We start from the raw sequence: 22,205 nt of genomic DNA, 5'->3' as shown, positions 1-22,205 counted from the left end.
CTCATGTTGATGCCCCTCATTTCAGAATAATCTTTAAACTGAAGGTAATGCAGAATAAAAAGTGCTTTCGGTTCACCTGACAATACATTTTGTGCAATGTATGGCCAGTTCTGATCTCAGAGAGTAATAAAAGCACTGCGTGGTCATTGGAAGAGGAGCTGTGCGTATGATAGGGAAGCACTTCTCAACAGAAGCTAACCACATAGTAGATGATTTTAAGAAAATAATCTCAATTATGGGGATACAATTCTGAGGCCCACAAGCAAACACAAACCCAATAACCATCTGTTCAGGAATCCAGCTATCAGCTAATCTACGCATTCCTAAAAGTACTTTAACAACCAACTATAAAGCATGACCACAGTGTTACCCCAGAAAAGGCATCTGGACATCAATAATGACAAAATCTGCATGGATATTTATGAAATCACGAACGTGCAATATTTCTCAGGTCTATGCGAATTGTAGATTTTCCTCCTGCTGCATTTACAACTGTATGCTGTTAATAGTTTGCTCTGGGGTGTGTGTGGGGGATAAATCAATGTGCTTAGCTGCAAATAGCCCACCATTTACTTACGTTTTTAATTTTGTCTCAAGATATCATATAATCTGATCACACACTCTGTGTCCTAACCTTGTTGCTCTATTAAATTGACTGCACCCCAGCCAATGAGACTCTCCTAGCAGTACCATTACTGGAGCTCCTCTGCCAAAAAAGCTGCAGGGTTGTGGGGACTTTGCCAGGAACTGATCTCTTGGAACAGCAGGTGACAAGTGTGTGGTGAAGCTATTATGTGTGAGCCACAGAGGGACATTTCTTCTACGGATATTTGTCCAACACCCAGTGCCTCTACTTGATTTGCATGATATTTTCATCTCAAAAACACCTTTGAAAGATGTATTTGCAGTCCAGGCATTACAAATTTAATTGTAATAGGAGTTTCAGTACTACAACCACAGAGCTACCTAAACAAAAAAATGCTTTAATGGGCAGGATCAGAAATCAAACTAAATTCAAAACACAGAGAGAGAAGATATACAAACCTGGCCATCTGAATCAAAAGCTAAGCAGGCAACTCCATGTGTATGTGCATCCTTAAGAACAGACACAGTCTGTACCCGGTAGGAATCCCAGATGCAAATGTAAGGGTCCTTCCCAACCTGCCCTGTTGCTACTAAAGTTTTATCCGGGTGAACTGCAAGGCTGAAATAGAACACAGTTGAAGTTATAATACGCTTTCTGAATCAGCAAAATAGTATAAAACATAAAATTTTTAAAAAAAACATTTTTTTAAAAATTTCTCAAAAACTTCAGCTCCTTTTGGTTCATTGAAACAACCGTATCTACTGTGTTCAAAACTCAGTCTATCCCATTATTTACTTAAAATGTTTTACCGAGACCAACATCGCTAGTGCAGAACACAATTTGTCACGTAACAATATTTTAACTACAAAACTTAAGGAAAACATAACCAGAGAAGTTTTTAATACTTTTGATTGATAAACTGAATGAACACACATACTTTTTCATAGCTTTACAAAGTCAGTGGGTGATTTTCTACAATTTATTCCTCTTTTACACATAATCTCAAATATTGCCCAGTGACTGTATAATGGATATTTTTCACTATTAAAAAAAAACCACATGCAAGAAATCCTCTCATCTTTACACATTTAAAGATAGTAACCTCAGAAGAGTCAGAGAAATAAAATCTGTCTCCTATATCTGAAGAACAATGACGTATGTATTTTAAGATCTTCTTTTAGTTACTGCTGCTTAAGGATGGGTAAAATTTACTGTATATCTGTTACCTCATTTTCTCTAACAGCCAATTACAAAGAGTACTTTGCACAAAAACAGTCACATCAAGTTGTATTTCTACTACTTAAATCCAAGAAATGTGCCAATGTTTCAGACACACTTCCTGGTTTTTGGTGATTAACTCCCTTAGCCTTCAGAGGACTCGCATTGACCAACTCTTTCTTAAACATTTATTAAACATATTAAACACTCGAGTTTTTTATTCTCTGTAGTATTTTACAGAGATACGTTACTGCAAGCTGCACTCCCATGCAGGCTCTGTTAGCAGAGTCATACTGTATTTCTGTTCACAATGAGTAAAATATAGAAATCTGCACCAGGCAGCCCGCAGTGTCCTTCTCTCACACCTCTGCCTAAGTGTGAACACTAATATTTTCTTCCATTTTGTTGTGTCAAGAACATTTTCTCTTAGATGTCAAATATTTTCTGAGACCAAGCAGCAGCATCATTTAAAAATATATATATTTTCCTCATCACACATAACAGATTTTCATTGTAGCACAAAAGACCATCACTGAGCACACTTCACCCCGTGGTAACAAGAGGGATACAGGCTATCAGTGGTGACAAACTATCAGAAGCTGCTCTTTGCAATTATTCTTGGCTGTTGCCAAGCTACCCTTCAGCCTTTGAGGTATTCTGACAGAAAAACAGAGAATCTAGTTTGAAAACCTATCTTGAGGATACTAATAATAAAAAAACCCTTCCCACAGTAATGTGACTACAAAGACTTTTACATTGCTAACCAGAAGACAAATTTAAACTATGTTCCAGTATGCAAGCTACAGATGGAATAAGGAAAAATATCCTATTAATAAACTGACATCCGACAGATGGCTTCAGAAAGCAAAAAAAAAAAAAAAAAAAAAAGAATTTTCACAAACCTACGTACTCATTTCTTACACGTTAAAGAACAATTCATGTAAAACCCAACAATTTTAGTACAATGCCCAGTAAAACTGTTTTATCTGCTCCAGCACTTGCTCCTCGCCCCTTTCCTTCATAGGCCTGGATTCTACATTATACTGTGTGTTGACTAGTTCACCTCAATTCTAAACCTGTAAGGGAATAAAGGATGACTCCACCATACTTAAGCTTTGATACCTATAATTAAACTAAAATACTTTCCTTCAACGATAAAAAACAGATGGAAAAGATTAATTAGACTAATCCATCTTACTGCTAGAACAGAACTGCAGCTTAATTACATCTGCCACTGTTCTGTACAGTTTGGTTTTCACATACTAGAACTTCCTATTCTACATTTTGGATTTCCATTCCTGGATGTAAGGTTCAGAACAAGAACACATTTCCTACCACATAAATATGTCTGTACTGAACATCTCTGCTATTTGTTTTACCCTTTTTGATGCATGAAGTCAACTAGTGGGGGGAGCTAAAATTAGGAAATAATATACATTTTGGCACCTAAATAAGTAGTCTAATTCTGAGAACTGCTAAGGACATTCATCTCCCGCTACCAGCCTTTACAATGCACTCCAACTGCCTACGTGCAGTCTGGCTGTTAGATAACCAAGCGTTTATTTCTGTCAGACGGAACAGTGGGTTACAGAGCAAGGAAATGGGAGCCCAACTGCATGCACAAATCTTGGTAGTTGTTTGATACTTGTATATATGATTTACATGCTTGCTGTGAACTAAAATATAAAAATTGTATACCTCTGGTGTATGGGTCAGGTCCTGTCTTCAGGTTGTAAGGTTTCTTGCTGGCACAGGCTCTGTGCCTTTCTCTGCCTTTTAAAATGAATGTAAACCTCACAGCTTGTGTTTTGAACTGTTAGGTGCATTTCTTCAACCTTTCGATGTGAACATCCTATCCAATATCCAAATCCCTTTTAACGACACCACATCCCTCTCTGCACCACTGGAAAATACCGAAATACTGCGATAATCACTGCAACACCAAAATAGGATTAAAAGAGATGAGGCATTCAAACAGCAGCAGTTGATGGTCCAGAAGAGTATTATTTGGGAACTACTTCCCATTCCTTCCAACCGGAAGAACACCTAGAAACACTAGAGTCTTTATTATGCAACCAGAGGATTCTCTGCAAGTCTCAGGCCACAGGGCTGCAGATGCCACCTGAGCTGCCCCAGCAGCTGGACCGCTGAAGGCAACACCTCTGAGCAAGTCACTTGCTTCTTTACTCCCACCCTTCCTGCCACACAACCTGACCTCCCCCAGCCTGTACTCCGTTGTTCTGCTCATCCAGCAGAGTTTGAACAGTCTAATCCCTGGATGTACGTTTGCAGACCTATTCTCAGTCCTGAGAATACGTAACAGTTCCAGTACCTAATAACAAGTAAGTTGAAAAAACAAAATCCAGACTTTTATATTAAAATCATGAGCATTTCTCTTAGAAGTAATTCACAAAATTCCCAAGCTTTTCCATAAATGCACCATACAAACTATTTGGCAAAGGCTTCACTGTCCACGAGCTGCCAGAGCAGGGTTAGTCCATGAGGAGGGATGAGCAGGGAACTGAGGGCAGCACATGCAGTGCCCACCCGGAGCAGGATGGAGTCCCGCAAGATCCAAGTGTGTGGGCAGAAGAAATTTCCCAAGAAAATTTCTCCCTACTTTCCATGTTTGTGGGAAAAGGAAGTGGACACTCTCTTGCTAAAGAGCAGGGGTGAAAACGGAAAGGATAAGAGCAGCAGCAGTTGCTGCTGGCATGGCTTGATGGTAGTGGCGGTCACTTCACCACACGACTCGACCTTCCCTCTGTGGGAACAGTAACAGGAGCAGATGCACATGTAGGGTAAGAGGCAGAGATCAACTGCTTTGGAAGTGCACGTTCCCTTCCTCCCAGGGAAGGCAAAGAAAACAAGGGGATTCCTGGCAGTCTGCTCTGCCGAGCAGCTGAACGCTTTGTGCATGCATAAAGCTAACTGTGAATTCCAAAACCACTCTGATGTGTTTGCAAAAAACCACCTCTAATACAAGTGCCTCAATAGGCACTTCTTCTATGCAAACAATCCACTTAAGATGAACCAATAAACTTTAGGTAATATTTTAACATTAAACTTTATTAATAAAAAGGTCTATTAGGAAGAAGAGATTTCAGGGAACATTTCCTTTGCCTTTCCTTCCAAGATCAACAATTCTGAATCTAGCATCCAAGGCTGGAACCCTGTTAATTTAGGATAATTAAAGATGCCAGTCATGTGCTCTGGCAGGGTCTGGTGAAATACTTTATGAAAGTCATTAGTGGATCCATCTGGTCTGGGGGCCTTGCCAGATGGTAAACTCTTACTACCTCCACAATTTCTGTTGCAATAATATCCTTCCCGGAGATCTTTTTTTTTTTTTTTTTTGTAACCACATTAGAATTTCAGGGGACTGAAAGTATTTGTTTCTTGTCTATACTGTTTTTGTTGTTGTTTTCTGCAACAGGTTCCATACACTTATATTCATGCAACACAGATCTAAAATTTAAAACTGAGACAGAACCAAGTAGAAAAGTTTAGATATGGAACGGAAACAACTTCAAGTATCTAGTTGAACTGAATATTAAATTGTTGAATTGGATTGAATATTAAATTGTAATTTCTGTATCTTCTCAAAGTATGGATAAAGTTTTGTTTTGTTTTTTTTTTTTTTTTTCATAAAGCACACAGTCAAAGAAACAGAGAATTACAGGTGCTGGAAAGAATGGAGACCGAGAAGAACAAAAAAGGGATGAGGGAACTGATGATGAATGAGGACAAGAGGAGAAAAGAGAAGGCTCTACATGGGTTTAGTGACAGTCTTACAGAACATCAAAAGCAGTTATAGGGGAGGTGGAGGTACTCACTCCCTTCACAAGGATGCACATAAGAGCACAAAAGGCAAGACACACAAGTTGCTTCATGGACAGTTCTGTCTGGATAAAAGAAAAACATGCTTCACCACAGAAGATTGGGATAGGTTGCCTAGAGAAGCTCCTTGTTGGAAGGGATTCGAGACTTACTTGCTTTGACAGGACCCTGGATGACCTAATATAAGGCTGTGCTCGCAAGAGAAAACTGGACTTAATCTCTGGGAGGCCCCTTCCAAACCAGGCTTTACTGCGATTTTAAATAATGAAATACATCAAAACAGTCTGAAGTAATCAAAGTAAAAATGTATTTTGGCTCACAGCAGTTCACTTGCATTAGGTAATTGCTCCTTGATGCTGCAAAAAGAAAGTAACTCCTGTTGCCTTTAATACATACATCCAGAACTGACAGGTTCATGGAGATCTTGAATGGGTGTATCAGATAAGAGACAGAAGTTTAAAGCTCACTATTCTAGGTCTGTTAAATATATCACTATGTTATCCTATTTATCAGGTTGTCAAAACACTTTTTCACTGCAGCTGCCAAAGGCTGAACATTTGCTGTTATAGTTTTGAGTGCATAGTTTTTCAAGGTATGTTTTCTATATATCCAAGTCATATTAAATTGAATCTTTTCATAACCATCCTATTAACTATTACCTGATTAACATGAATCAAGCAAATACACTTTTCATACAAGCTGTTTCCAGGACGTCCCACCTGAGAAACAAGAATTGCTTTTTGAAAGAGGAAGTAAACACCTACAGTTCTGATTTAAGTCAATGCAGGCTGTGACTGAAAAAAAAAAAAAAATAAAAAAATCACAGTGTTAGATGGACTTGTCATCCATCTCCTGACAACGCAGCTCACCCTCAGTGCTGGGGCTGTTTTGCACCTTAAAGCAGCACGCAAATCTGATGCTGTTCTAAAATAACTCCAGATAGTTAGACACTGATAAATTATTCTCTACTTCAAACCCATCCGGTTTTAAGCTTTGAATAACATTCATGTTTGGAGAAACCTTTACAGGATGATGAGTTTTATGTAACACAATGATATACAATGGTAATGAAGATACTGGGAGACCTGTGATGTAAATTTAAAAACAAATTCCATAGCAATGCAGATACTGTCTGTATATGATTCATTGTCTTCAGAAATAAGTGAAAGAATTGGTGCTTTCTGGCCCAGAATCTGCTACAAACCCTATAGTGGAGCAGAACAGAGAACACAGCAGGTCTTTCCTCAGAATTTAGGTCAAACTTGTGAAGTACTCGGGGCACTGACTGTGCTATGCTTGAATGACGGACGGATAAATAACACAACTACACTTTTTTTCTTCAGACTTTGTAGCAAAAAATATCTCCAAGAAAAAAAAATTTCCAAGAAGCCCCAAGCCTGCCCTGAAATGGGCATTATGTGCCAGTAGGTATTTTCTTCTTGGTTGCCTCCTTCTGCTCCACACTGTTAGTTCTCAGTGCGGGAAGAAGTGACACTTTCAAGATCCTGACAGGCCAGCAGGCACGTCTGCAGACCAGGGAGCTTTTCAGCTCCATTTTCCTGCTCATGCAGCGCTAAGGACAGAGCTGTCTTCACATGTCAGCAAAGAACACAAACGCGCTTTCAGGATTTCCTCGTTTGATGAAACAAAATGAGTTTCCTCAGCTGTGGGGTCAAAAGGGAAGACTGCAACTCGCTGCACAGAGTAGTATCAGTGAAATAAGGCAAGATGCAGCCTGGCCCCTATTTCTGAAAACAACTCAAAGCATAACCAAGCCTAATGAAAAGGAGCAATGGAATAAAGACCAGCAGTTAAATGGAAGTAAATGTGGGGGCTGCGGAAACAACAGGGAGCAGAATGGAAAGGGGAGCTACGCAAAGGGACGTGGAACAAGGGAAGGACAAAGCAACCAGCACAAACCCTGCAAGATCCTGCTGTAAAACTGGAGAGGGGTTGAGCAGAAGACTCCAGGCATTTGACAGGTTTATCCCACACACAATCTCCTCCCAGATTGCTTCTGAAACACAAGGACTGCAACTATCACTTGAGGAAGATCACTACCTTAATAACGAAGGGGATTGCCACTCGTGCACATACACAGCTCCCAAGGTTTTGCTGTTCCAGGGCACTCCTGTGACTCCCACGTGTGGTAGGAGCAGGCTGGCAGATCACCCCCACCCGATGTTACTGGGCTCTGCAGGCCTATGGAACAACTCTCGTTGGGAGAACAGAGGCAACACGGGGCTGGGAGCTCCCCACATGCAGGCTGTGTGCCAATTAATGTACACGCTCATACAACTTAATTGCTTTTTACACATGTGAACGTACAGCTGTAGTAACACTTTTAGATATACAAAATATTGCCACACAGTTGTTGCAGGCAACTCAAGTAGAGAACATACTCCTCCTGACTAGATAAGGATGTAAGTGTTCATGGAACACCACTGACAAAATTTTAATTTAGTGGCTTGGTTTTTCTATGGCAATATCTTGTTTATAAGTAAACAGAGCAGCATATGTGTACAGAAATATGTTTTTTAAGTCATCTAGTAAATAAGGCATTTTTTAGGTCTAAGTTCTTACAAACTGTTCTGCTTGTTTTTCCCCACCATATTCTCTGTGTAGGAAGAAGAGTGATACAGCTAGAGGTTCTAGCACTTATTTATCATTCTGCACTGGCTCCCTACCTAGAACAAGTCATTGCAGGCTAACTTTCCCAGCAGCAGTTTCTGAATTTGGTGGCCTGCCTCAGACAGCTACCATCTGCTTGTCAGAGGAAGTAAACACCTACAGTTCTGAATGAAGTCAATGCAGGCTGTGATTGAAAATCACTCTGCTAGGCTTGGCACTCCTAACTGGTCTTGGCCACAAACAGAGCCTAAGTTTAATCATTTATGAAGTGCATGAGCAGCTCAGCTGGGCTTAATAAAGCTCTTTGAAGCATACACATTAATAACTGTGGCTAGGCTAAGGGACACTTAAAACTCTCCTGGGAATGCAAGGGGCAGTTTGACAAGGATTTTATTTCTGACTGTTTTCCAGAACTCAGAGGGGTACGATGGTGCCAGACGCATGCAAAGTTATAACCATTCCTGCTGCTCTATAACTACTCCTCTTTGTCCTTGGGAAATTACTGCTGACCTGCTCCCTGGGCCAGTGCTTCTTATTCAACCTATAGAGTTATTCCAGCACGTTTCCATAAGGTTTATTCAGCAGCTCAGCGCTGATTAGAAGTCTTGACAGATCAGGCCTGTGAGGCTGCATAAGCAACGCAACAGAACTGATGGTTGCACCACGGAGCCACAGAGCTCTTGCAGAGTCACACCAGACTTGATCAAAAACAATTTAGTCTTTAAGTGATAAAAATTTCCCCTATAACAGAAGGGAAAGAAGCAAGAAAAAAACCCCTCTTAGAATATAACGTTTTGAGCTAAAAGGTTCTGCATTTTAATAGTGGCCAGCACTGACTTACGCTTATATGAACCTGTAGACAGAGAAAAATTTGGCAAATTTAGTAAAAAAAAAAAAATGGCACTGCAGCACAGTCCTACAGCACTGTGGTTCCTTGTCACACATGGCTGCAGTAACACAAAGGTCACACAGGCCCCCAATGATGTATTTTTCTCAAATACATTTATTTAATATTTATCTCATGAATATTTTGCAACTCTGAGCTTCTGCCAGTGAAAAGTAGTCCCAGGAGATTTTATCCAAAGCCCATTTAATGACATTGAAAGGTAAGTACAAACAACTGCTGATATCCTTGTGAATTATGATTTTTAAGCAACAAGTGATCACGGAAAAATACGCAGTATTTCTTATTAGCTGCAGCACACTAGACAGACCCGACTGTGTAATTCTGAAATTAAATTATCATATACCAGTTTTCCCCCACAGCTTTCACATAAGTGCACAGAGTTTCCATCTGAGCCTAATTATATTTGCATTCATGATGATGACTGCAGCATACTGCAATATCTGAACACAACCCCCAAAATGACACAACTATGACATTTCTGGAACTTCTCATAGGTAGCATGGTATGACTGTTTTTTCAGGAAAGACCTGAAGATATATTGTCAAGAGATGCTCTTGGCCCTGGCTGGGAGGAGTACAGAGATGCTGCTAAACAAACATGAGCTGGGTAAAGTTGTGTTGATGGGTGGAGTTTAGTTGTACTGGGTCTGGCTAAGTTGGAATTGGTTTTCCCCTACAGCAGCCCCCATGGTGCTGTGGTTTATGTTGGGAGCTGGCAGGGTGTTGATAGCACCCTGGTGTTGTGGCTACTGCTGAGCAGTGCTTACACAGCACCAAGGCTCTTTCCAAAATTTCCCCCCCCCGCAGTGGGATGGGGTGGGCAAGATCTTGGGAGGGGACACAGCCAGGACAGCTGACCCAAACCGACCAAAGGGAGATTCCAGACCACATGGCATCTGCTCAGTATAAAGCTGGGAGAAAGGAGGAAGGGGGTGGGTCACCGTTGGTCCTCTGAGGCAACCACTACATATATCGGAGCCCTGCTTCTGGAGAAGGCCCGACATCGCCTCTTCATGGCAAGTAGAGAATAAATCTCTTTTTTGCTTCCACACACAGACCTTTACTTCACTTTGCTCATATTAAAACTGCTTTTGTTTTACACACAAGGTTTGTGGTGGGTTTTTTTCCCTATCTTATTTTCTAAAAAAAAAAGGGGGGAAGGGGGGGGGGGAAGTGATGGAGCGACTTGGTGGGTACCTGGCATTTAGCCAAGGTCAAACCACCACATTAGTCAAAACAACTATAGTACTTTTTCTGGTCTGAAATAAAACTTAATTTTTTTTTGGGGGGTGGGAGTGTGGGGTGGTGGTGGTGTGTAGAAACAGAGCAGGAAGCTGGCAAAACTATAAGTTAGAAAGAAGAGGGAATTGGCTTTTGAGACACCTGAAGGCTTTTAGGGTAACCTCTTGCTGCTTGACCTCATTCTTGGCCCTTCTTGAAAATTTTAAGTATGCAAGTCTGAAAATCATAGCAACCACTAAAAAAGGTAATGAGGTAATAAGACTGTGAAGACTGGCCAAAACCCATGTAAATAAATACCCAGAACAGATAAGATACACTGGGAACCTCTTGATTTAAGCATTGTGACTTGACAGAAATCAGTAAGATGGAGCTGAATCAATCAGTTGTAAAGAAAAACAAATTGGAATTGACACTAAAAACAGAGGGTCAGGAAAGAGCTCTGTTTAGTTCAGCATTATATTTGCCCCCTATCCTATTCTAGTCTATGTTTATGATAGTTAAACAGACAACATAAAATGTTTTTAAATAAATGCGTAGTAAAACATCGAGTAGATACTTGGTCTATGATGATGAGATTAAAGCCAGCAACATAAATGATATCACATTAACTCAATGATTTTTCAATACATGGAAAACTAATTACACCCTCCGGTAAATTTTGTATTGCTCAATAGAAGCTAGCAAAACTTTCATTTTCATCTGCTATAAAGAATTTTAAAGGCAGTCTGAACACTGTGATTGAAAATACAATTTTTATATCCAATAAAATCTTTAAGTTAAGAAATCAGGTCCACTGCCACATGTTGTAGCCTCCTGTATTTCCTGTGTTCACCCTATTTCAGTCTGACTGTCAATATACCGGATTCAAAGTGCAGTCAAAACAGACAACACAAAGTGTGCATTGCTGCTAGTAATAAAACTGTTTATTTTTCTGATTTCGTCACACTCTAGGGCTGAAACAACTGACAATGAACTGAACATAACCACGCCTTTTCTCCCAAATGCAGCGATGTGATCATAATTCAGGCAAAGATGAAGCCAACAGCTCTAAAGGTGGTGGTGACAATGAACAGCAAATATCTGTGCACTAGTTAATTGCCCACAGCACGATAATGTCAGCCCACTTGTACGGCAGATGGGCCCTGTGCTTGACAGCACAGCTGAAGGTATTCTTTCCAGGGGCTGAATCAGCCACTGGGCTTTGGGATTTCCTGGGTCTACTCTACATTTTGTATAGCGGCCCAGTCATCAGTCATAACCACACAGATCACTCAAGACACAATCCAAGCCAAAACATTTGCAGAAACAGCTGAGAAAGAGGAGAGAGAAAATAGTAAGAAAAATCTTGGAAAGAGGACAAACAACAGATACAGCTAACAAAAGGAGGAATCAAGAGGGAGCTACAAAATGACTAAAATATAGGAGGCATGAGAAAAATAACAAAAAACCCCCTGAGAAGAACAGTCAAGGAGAAACAGGAAATACTATAGAGAAGAAGGAAAAATACCCAGCCATTGTCAGAACTTGTCTGGATCACTCCCACTTTAATTTTTACTTTAAGTGATTTCATCTCAACCTGTTGACTACCCCTAGGTATATTCACATATATGACACATAGATCCGACAAAAGTCATAGGTTCTTGTTAAAAAATTCATGCTGGCATAATAATAATATTTGCATAGGTTTGCCTTTAACTGATGAGCAGAAACAAGGATTTTAAGCCTAGGAAATCTGTTCTTCAAGTGCAGTGAATGCATGATGTTACAGCTGCATCCTTTTTCAGCATTTTTCTCATGGTAATCCTGGCACTCAGCATTTTGAGTTTAAGCACTTTAATGGAAAGAAGTGGAGAAGACAAGACCTGGATTCAGCAATACATCAAACGAGCACACATCAAGCTGCATTTGACTGGCCAGAAGCAGATGATGATTCTTTTTACACAGGAAGTCTACAGAAATTATACACATGGCACTACTAAATGTGGCTGGAGAAAAAGTAAGTTTTAGATGCTCTAGACTATGGGGAGTTTTCGGTGCGACTAAGAATGCTTTTTTCTCCTTTGAACACTAACAGCTGACATTTCTCATTATCCCACTAAAACGTGAAGCTAAAACCAGCAATTTTGCTACTTTTAAAAAATACAGTATTGCACACCATATGATCATCACATCACACTGAGGGAGATAAAAGAATTTTCCTGTGGTGAAGAAGGGATTAAATTTTAGTTTTGTACTTTCTGAATGACAACTGTCCACAATCTGTGTCCAGTCACACTTCCATAAGCTAACGGACCTCCGATGCCTACAGGCAGTTGGTGCTAATTGCTGTGAGGGGCCTCAGACAAGAACACACCCAAAGACATAATTTTTACAGCTGTGATGGGTACATCCTGGGGAGGACAGAGAAACCGACAAGACACCTGTGGGAGCCAAAGCTAAGAAAGCTGAGAAACTTCACAGACAGAACAATGAGACAGAACAAGGCCTTATATGAAAAAAGGACTCAGAATTCATGGGAAGGACACTAAGAGACCCCTCTTCAACAGCCACTAGGAACCACCACAGACCACCAAAGACCCCCACAGAAGCCCCTCAGGGACACTTCCCCAAATTTTAGTAGGCTTGCACAAGGTATTAACGTACGCATTAGATCCTCTGGAAATAGGTGTGGGCTTCTCAGAAATGACATGAATATTCATTTCTATTATTGTATATAATGAATGTGCTTTTCTCTTTCGGCACGCATTTTAGATGGAATGATCCCCCCTGCATCCAGCACTTCAACAACCTATGCCTGCCTTCTAAAACTGCAAACTCAATCTCAGAGGGTGTTTTTGAGACCAAATTTACAGTAACACCTCGAGGTATAATGGAGCGCAGAATCTTGCGCAGTACGCAGGAATTGGAAGCATCTGCACTAACCAATTGCTGCAAAAAGCAGTCAAAATTTGTTAGCCATGCTGTAGTAGAAGGCATGTAACACTGACACGTTGGCTACATACATAGGTATACTCCAGTTTTAGGACTCCTGCTAGGCAGCAATAAAATTTAATCAAACTTTTAAGTCATCGTGGCTATGTGTCCAAGATAAGCTATGCTCTCTTTTAATTATGAGTTTTATTTCTACTTCACTTAAACTGAGACACCTTGTTCTGTTAAGAACTGCAGAGAGGACAGAATTGTTAATGCTAGTTTCTCACCATCAGTTGAAAGCTCACCTTCTCGTTTGTTCTCAGAGAAACTATCTTTGCCTGTATTTTAGAGGTTGAAAAATAGCAGAAATAGGGAGCAGGATTTCTATGCAATCATACAATAATTGCTTTCCTGATTGGTGTGCAGAGGTGAATAACAACAAAGATAACACTGGAGCAGAAAACATTGCAGAGCATACAGAAGTCATGTTTAGCATTCAAACAGGTCTGTATTCTAAATTTCAAGTTGCAGTGCATCAGTGGCAAGGTCAGGAATATCAGTTTTATAAGCACTAGTCAGACTTCTGAAACTCTGTTTCAACAGCTAATTGTGCACAACAAATATAAACAGTAGTCCTAAAAATTCCAAGACTGCTTTTAAAAACTATGTATTATAAATCCATTTTCCCTTTTTCTAGCCATTACAACTAGAAAAGTTTCTATAAATAATCCACTAAATTTTATTTTTCAAGAAGTGCACTTACTAAAAATAAATATGACAGTCGTTGACTTGCTTCATGTTATCTGACAGAATCTGAAGACAAATATCTTTTTTGTATGGGCTAGATTAGACAAAGTTCAGTACCTCCGTTACCAATTACTGTGGCACAATACTACTAGAGTCCATCCAGCATCACCTACTTGCCAAACTTCTTACATAAAATAATGTATCTAGTTTCCTAGTGTCTATTCTAGCTGCCATATAGGGAAAGCATGCCACCCAGCTACAGCCTATTATTAAACAAAAAGCAGCAAAGTTTCATTATTTTATAACACCAAAATTTAAAATCATGAAGGATTAAAACCAAAGCCTTGGTCTCATCCTACTTTTCTATACTTCTGGTAATGAAGTTATGCACCATCACAGTACAACCAACAAACGTACAACCAGTAACATACCACTACTCTACACATAAAATCCAGAAAGATAAGCAGTAAACCACCAAAGAAACACACTTAGAAATTAATGCAGATCAGAATTTTCCACTGCTTACCTTTCAGCCTTCTCTCTACCACAGGCTTTGATGTTGACACAGACATTGCCACTACAGCTGATTTTAAATTCAGTAGTACAGTGCTTTTGATTGCCAGTTAACCATGCTAAATTTGAACAACTAGGTAGGGAAAGATCTGCCTTTTAATGGAAAAAATATTAAAATATTTCAGAAATTATTTTTAAATTTCTTTATCAAATGAAACAAATATATTTTAAAGTGTTGTGGGTTTTTTATGTTTGGAAAAGCATAAATAAGCATCGTGAGTGCTTACTGAGTCTCCTGAGCAGCTGCTGTGAGTCCAGCTTAACAACTCAATTGTACCTCTAACCCACAACTATATTCCTCTCCCTCTTCCAGCTGATCCACATTTGTTGCAAATTGACAACCTTGGCAAGTTCAGGTGCAGGTATTTTAACTGCCCACTTCTAATTGCAACTTCTGAGTTCATTTTTTCAAATGCAGCAGGTTAAGGAGAGGTAAAAGACTCATCTAAGAAACTTGTGCTTGACTGGGGTTAGACAACAGAACAACCTCCCAAGATAGAGCTGGTTTTTATCAGCAGAAAGCTACAATTCAAGTCCACATCAATCTGATATCACAGATTTAATTCTACAGTCTTCTTTCCAGTAGAATCTCGAGTATCTAAGAGACAGACATTATACTACATTATACCTATGTAGTTAAGGTGATGGCTTGGCCAAGTGGAGGATTTCAGATGTCTAGGAAAAGGAAGCTCACTTTGAAGCCTTATACTGAAATAAAATCCTTATTAAGCAAAAGACACAATTTTAATGGAAATCTGGCTCATAGCACTGCCTGCAGCTGTGTAAAATGCTTACAAAACTCAGTTGCTCAAGCTGAAGGATGGTATGTATTTTGCTCCACTTGTGAAAATAGATCTAATTATGGCCAACTCAGATGTCTTAGAAAATCACTCTCAAGACATACCTATTTGCTTGTGGAATCCTCTGAAGATCCTGGACGCAGACATCAGGACTTCAGCTACAGCTGCTTCACCTCTGACTATGACCCCAGGTGCAGGAACTAGGAACAGGCTGGTGAAAATGTCTAAAGACCCTAAGAGATCTTGAAGCTAGCAGCAACAGAAACCTGTGGGACTATCAAGGTCCATTTCTTCTCAGAAACTGGAAGTGAACTCAAAATTTCTCCAGCCCCACCTTACTGCTACCGACTAGATGGAAGCTGACTAGCAAAGGCTTTATCTCACCTCCTAGCTGTTATTCACCTGAAGGCACTAGGAAGGTTGAAGGACTGTAAAAGCCCGTGTAAAAGATAACAAAACATATGTACAGTTAGCTTAGTGCCTCCCTCTGCATCACAATAAAGGAAGCGCCTTTTCTTCCTGAGGGCAGTGCACATGAATATATCCACTACAAACAAGGGCAGATACCCAATATATCTGTGAAAGGAAATCTAAAGTTATTTCTTCAAGAAGCGTAGGCAAATGGTGACTACATCCAGGCCATATAACCTGTGGCCTTTGTCAGCTTGAGAACCATAATGCAAAGCATTTCAACAAAATGTAACTTTTCCAAATTTATTTAAGAGTCAAATTCTGCCAAGTTTTTGTAAGAGTTATATTTTAGGATACTGGCTAACTAAAAGCAACCTAGCACTGACACACCTACATCTCCTATTATAACTACTAAACCCACTGTAAGGACTAGATAAAGACTTTGAATGCCCTTAAAAAGCTTTCACAAACACAAATACTGTTGAGTTTATCTTTACAGAAACCAAGAGCATGAAAATATTACCCTTTGCCATGGAAGCGTAAAACCCCAAAACTATGTGAATAAACAAGTTTCATCTATATCTGGTGAAAGGCAGAAACTAACTGGTCATTTTTGGAACTTAACTGTACATAGAAATTATAATCAGGAAAACGTTTATTTAAAAATTTTTATGCCTTTCCTGGTTCACTGATCATTTTTATGCGTTAGAATAATTCTATGATGCTTAACATTCAAATAAACTCTGTACAGTCACTCGAGAAATGAAAAAAAATGTTTTAATTGTTCAACTTCTGATTTCTTTTTAACCCTCAGTATTTTCCTGCATTATTATTTCCTCTAAGCCATTTACTGCCATGTTATATAAGTACTTTCTATGCTTTTCTTTAAAAAAAAAAAGATAAAAAATAATAAAAACAAGGAGAAAAATAAATGGCTTTATTAGTTCCTTAGTACATCAATCAGCCTAGTACAGTGGTCCATACAAAAGCAGACTGCCTGAGGAGTTAGAAAGCCCATTAGAAAGTCGATTATATTCTTCCATCATCCCACTGTCTAACAAAGTAAAATAAAGAAGCAGCTTCAAATATAAATGTTAATACTAATTACAGACACCAAAGTAACATCTTTCTGTGCTTTTTCCTTTTGGAATATCACAGAAGACTGTGTAAACTCTCAAGAAGTATTTTTTCAGGCTAATGTGGGTATGAGTAGTGCTTTCAGATGAGCAACTCTAGTCCATCAGGAGTAGAAAAATGGAATTACTTTTTAGATTTCCACAATATAAAAATCTTGTTCTTGAGGAGTTAATAACAACATAGTATTTTAATGATATTAAGGAAGAATAAACAAACTTCCTTTAATCTTTATGGTAATTGTTTGCAAGCATATTAAGGCATTATATCTGCATCATAATGACTATACAACCTAAAGGCTGAGCAGGCACAAGCTCCTACACTATCTAAGAAAGCCCATGGTTTGTATCCTGGGTCCTGCCTGAAAGAGAAGATGCAGGTGCATGAGACACCCCTTGTCTCTGCTCTGCCCCCAAGATCCACCAGCCTCTCTGCTGCAGATGAGAGCAGAATCTGCTTCTCCCAAATGTCTCTGTCCTACGAAGGCAGGCATCATAAATTAATAGTTCTAAAAGCAATAAAAATGATAGATAAAGTTCAAAGAGGCTCAAGCTGTCTACCTCAATGACAGTTCAAATTCTGTCAACTCTTATGTCATGTGGACAGTCCCAATGTATTATCTGGCACTGCATTCGTAAATGTGAAATTCCCTGAAGGAGAAGGATATACAACACAGCTGTCTGTCTACGTACATCCCAAGCTTTGCCTGCAATGCTGGAAGAACCACAAAGAGATTTTATTCTTCATTAGCTTCAAGACCAGGAGCATGGGACAGCAAATAAAACTACTAGGTGTGAAATAAATCACAACACTGTTCTCCCAATAACTGTTTAAGCTTTAAGCGCATATGAAAATGTAATTTAAGATTTGAATAGAATACATCTACAGGGTCTGGGGGATACACCATATATACAGCATACCCAGGGTATAGCTTTTAAAATTCTGTGTTGCAAAACAGCTTCTGAGCTGATTTGGATATTCATGTCTTGTGTTGTGCTCTCAGTATAGGCAAATAGATAAAGTGGGAAGCAGACATATTTTAAGTAATGGAGTATTGGAGGAATTCCTAGATTTGCCATAGAAGGAATAATAAAACTAAGTTTGCCCTTTCTGAGTTCCATGCTAGTGGTACCTAAGCTAACTAGTTCAAAATACCTCCAGGAACAGTATAGTCTGCAGTACTAATATACTTGCAGCTCAGCCAACAGTAGAGCCACCAATATTTCCTGATTATACTTGTATTTTTCAAAGCCAAAGATTAATACATCTGACTGATGTGTGACACATTACCCACGTTGTTCTTCTCTCACAAAAATATCAGACTAGTTGAGAAACAACTAGAATTTTAATGTATGTTAATTTCTGCAATGTATCTTGCATAAATTTGCTTTTATTTTTGTATTATGCAGGCAGCTGGAGTAAGTAAAAAAAGATCTGTAATCGTCTCAGAATTAAAAAAAAAATTGAAAGCCAAAGCTTTATTCCATATGCGTGATTTAAATATTAAAATAGTAAAATTATACACTTTAACTTTTATGATCTCATCATGAAGTCATAAATATATTTAGAAATGTTTGCATTTTTACTTTGAAAATGAGTTTCATAACCTGACTGGAACCTTAAAAAAAAAAAAGTCGTTTTGTTTGTTTTTTTTTTTTTTTACAGGGCATTAGATAAATATCTTTTTTATTTAATTGGAAAATGACTGAAATGGTTGCAATTGAGTTTTAAAAATATACATGTTATCTTACTCGGCTGAAAATATGGCTCACTGGACCTTTTTTTAAAAAGTTTTTTTTAACTATGCATGATGGCCTATCAACATTAAAACAAGTAGGTGCTCCACATGGAAGAAAGATTTGAAACTGAGATTAATGGAATTAAAGGCACGTGCCAGCCCAGCCATAGCAATATGTACCAAACACTACTACCCGGGATTCTGCCAGGCACATCCCTGAAAAGGCCGAAGTCTGCTCTCCCCATATCAGTGTTCGTGACCTTGCTTCATTTCCTCACTGCTGTCTCTCAGGACCCTGAATTCCAGCACATCCGTGGCCACTGCAGCCAAGCCTGCCCGAACTCTTAACATCCCTGGCCAGTTCTTGTTTGTAAATACAGGGTCTGGCAGGACATCAGCTCTTGTTATTTTTTTCCCCCCCCGCACAGAATAAATCTATACATTCAGTTAATTATAGACATTAAGAACAAACCTAACTAGCCCTACAGGTGCAGTTCAACAGTGTTGAACAAAAAAACCAAATCTGAAGACTGCCATACATTTTTCCAACAATTCCTCATTTTAAAACCACTTTCCTATGTCTAGAGTAGCTGTAGGATGAGGACCCTTTTTTCATTTTAATTTAATCTCTTGACATGTAATACACACATTTGAGTCACAGTTCCTTCCGGCCAGATGGAAATAGCTTGTTACATATAAAGATGATCTCTTCTAGGTTTCAGTTGAGTATTTTGGAAACAATCCTCAAAAGAAACAAAGTCCCTTCTTGTGGAGCAATACTTCTAGTGATGAACAGGGGAAATGTTTCACTAGTTTCTGCTGCACAACTGCATATAAGCAACATTTACTGCAAGAGACTATGGGCATGTATAGAAAAAAAAATTGACATGTAGGGAAGATGTTCCATTATTTCTTTGGGTTTTATATTAGTCTGGATAGTTTGAATAAAACAGTTCAGCCACCAAAGGGTGGGAGAGATTAACACCAATAGTTTCTGCAACACTCTTCTTGGGAAAGTAAACCTTCCTGGAAATCTGCACCCTAGCACGCATGCGAGCAACGTCCAAAAGAAATTATTTTCAGAGATACTCATATATGTATTAAATTCACATGAGAGCAGAAGAGAAAGGGAAATGATTACACTCTGATGGGCTTTTTTTTCCCCTGGTTCTGCAAATGTGAAAATACTGAGACGCACAGCATGGTCCTGAGAGCTTCGCCAAGAGACTGAGTCTTGGAGTGGCTGATGGTCGGTCCTGTGTCCATCTTGTACTTCTGTGTCCAGCTTGTTGTACTTCCAGGTGCTTCCAGTACTGGTGGCCTGATGTGAACCTGTTATCACTCCAGCATTCCAACACGAGAGGGTCTTCAATTTCTCCGACACATTTGTTGGCCATTCCCTGATTGATTTTTGCTATTTAGAGTTGGATATTTAATTGCCAAGCCCTCAGCATAAACAATGTTATCAGATATGACTACACTAGCACATAAACCACTCCAGAATGTGGATTCAACACTGACCCACTCTCATGTATGCTAGTGAAGTAGCAGCAGTTTTGGTCCAGGGTATTCAGTGCTTTCCCGGACAACGCTTGGACAACGTTTGGAAGAGAAGACATGTCATGGACACTTCCCATGCTCTGGATGCTGTCACCCTCATTTCAAGAGGAAAATCAGGCAAGTGTGTTCATGGAAGTTGTACCATACTATTTGTTCTCAAGGCTGGAGAACCAAATCACTTCTCTGTTTTATTCAGAATTAAAGAAGTCATCAGTTGCCCCTTGACCCTTGTGTTGAAAGGTTACAGTCAACCGAACCTCATTTTAGAGAAATAAATACTCTTAGCCATGGAATTAGCACCTAACTCTCACAGGTTTTGTGAAATACTGCAGATCCAGAACAGATTATTGTTTTACTCAAGGGGTATCATCATGTGTGGACGGGAAGGAACTATAATATAAATATCTAGATTAACAGAAAAGAGTGAAAACAGGACAGGAAAAAACCTCATGCAAGCCCAACAGAATTAAGAGAAAATAAGGAAGGAAGCTTTCCATATATTAGCCAAAGAATGTCTTAGAGTTAGCATGGAGAAGAGACCTTTAGCCAGCCTTTAGGGAGGTGACAGTGGGGTCATCAGTCAAAGCAGACTGTTGCAGCCGTGTGGGAGTTTGAGTGATAACCATGAAGTCATCTCCCTAAAGGCCAGCCAGAAGCACTCAGTTTTATTCACTGTGTTAGCTGAGATTTCTTTTTACAACAGTGTTAGAAAAATGATAAATTGGAAAAAAAAAAAGAAAAAATATTAAATCAAAATAAGTATACTTTAAAATATAAATGAAGCTTCTAATTAAGAAATATAAAGATTAAATGTCTATCAACAAATTGATGTTCCAAATTCACCACATGCTGCTGACTTTTTCTATGGACTCAGTACATCAGGGTTTTTTTACTAGTTTCTGAAACAGCTGATCAAAGACATATGCTGCCAGTTTCAAAATAAGATAGGTAAAATATGTTGGCACACTGCACGCACAATCGAATCTGGGAAGTTCCACATCAGTGAGCAATCCAAGAGCCAAACAGGAGAGAGACAGACACACTTCGATTTGAGTTTCATCAAAGCTATTTTGTTTGGGGTGGTGGATGCCAAAGGTAATGAGAACCAGCTGTAGCATCCTGACTCAAGGGAGCCAGAGAAACAGCTGGAATAGAACATGTGAGAAAGAATATGCTAACACTCCCACAGCAACCATCAGTACAGAAGATAACTGGGAATGACATGTGAAATTCCATGATCTGTCTTCAGAAAGAAACAGGAGCTAGAAATGCCTGTGATCTTCTGAACAAAATGTGACGTCTAATGTTCATGCCTTAAATTTATGCTGAAATATAGTGAAGCTCTTCTGTTGTGATTTATTGGTAATATGCTATTACTGATAAACTAGATTTTGACATGTTGTCATAAAGCCAGCAGACCAAACCGCAAAGAATAAGTCATGGTTGCGACTGTCACTTTTCTTCTGCTATCACTTCTATAAAAAAAAAAAACCAACCCAAAACTATCACACACCAGTGACAAAAACCCCCTCCTGTCACAATCCAAGAGCATTTTTTTTTTTTTTTTACTGGTAACGTTTCCCAGCAATCTAAAATTCTGTCACAACTCAGAAAAATCTCCGACTTGCTGATGTTGAGCATTTCCGTTTAGTTGTAACTGCTTAGCAATTTCAGGTTTATGTCCACTTAATAAACTCAGTGAGGGACAAAATCACTCGTCACTACCACCATCAGGGCAGAAGAGAAAGGGGCCACAAGTTAAATAAAAGGAGCAACCCAGGGATGGCCACAGTACAATTTCACTGCCAAGAGTTCTACTACCACTGATCTGAAATTATGATGAAATGGACTTCTTGGAAAGCTGAAGGGAGGCTTGTTCCCAAATTTGTTGCTGTATGAACACACA

The 22,205-nt window shown here is 39.2% G+C and overlaps 1 protein-coding gene across 6 annotated transcripts in view; it reads right to left on the bottom strand.

The window, feature by feature from the left end:
* EML6 (echinoderm microtubule associated protein like 6) overlaps positions 1–22,205 on the bottom strand; it is a 118,642-nt gene that overhangs the window by 77,364 nt on the left and 19,073 nt on the right. For all 6 annotated transcript variants that reach the window (XM_026845303.1, XM_026845305.1, XM_026845304.1 and 3 more), the window contains exon 2: positions 1,045–1,204. In XM_026845303.1, coding sequence (XP_026701104.1) covers positions 1,045–1,204 — 160 coding nt within the window. The remainder of the gene's footprint in view (positions 1–1,044; positions 1,205–22,205) is intronic.

This window comes from Athene cunicularia (assembly GCF_003259725.1).
Source record: "Athene cunicularia isolate RWA chromosome 3 unlocalized genomic scaffold, athCun1 chr3_part1, whole genome shotgun sequence".
In the NCBI taxonomy this organism is placed as follows: Eukaryota; Metazoa; Chordata; class Aves; order Strigiformes; family Strigidae; genus Athene; species Athene cunicularia.
This window is presented reverse-complemented; position numbering and strand designations above follow the sequence as displayed.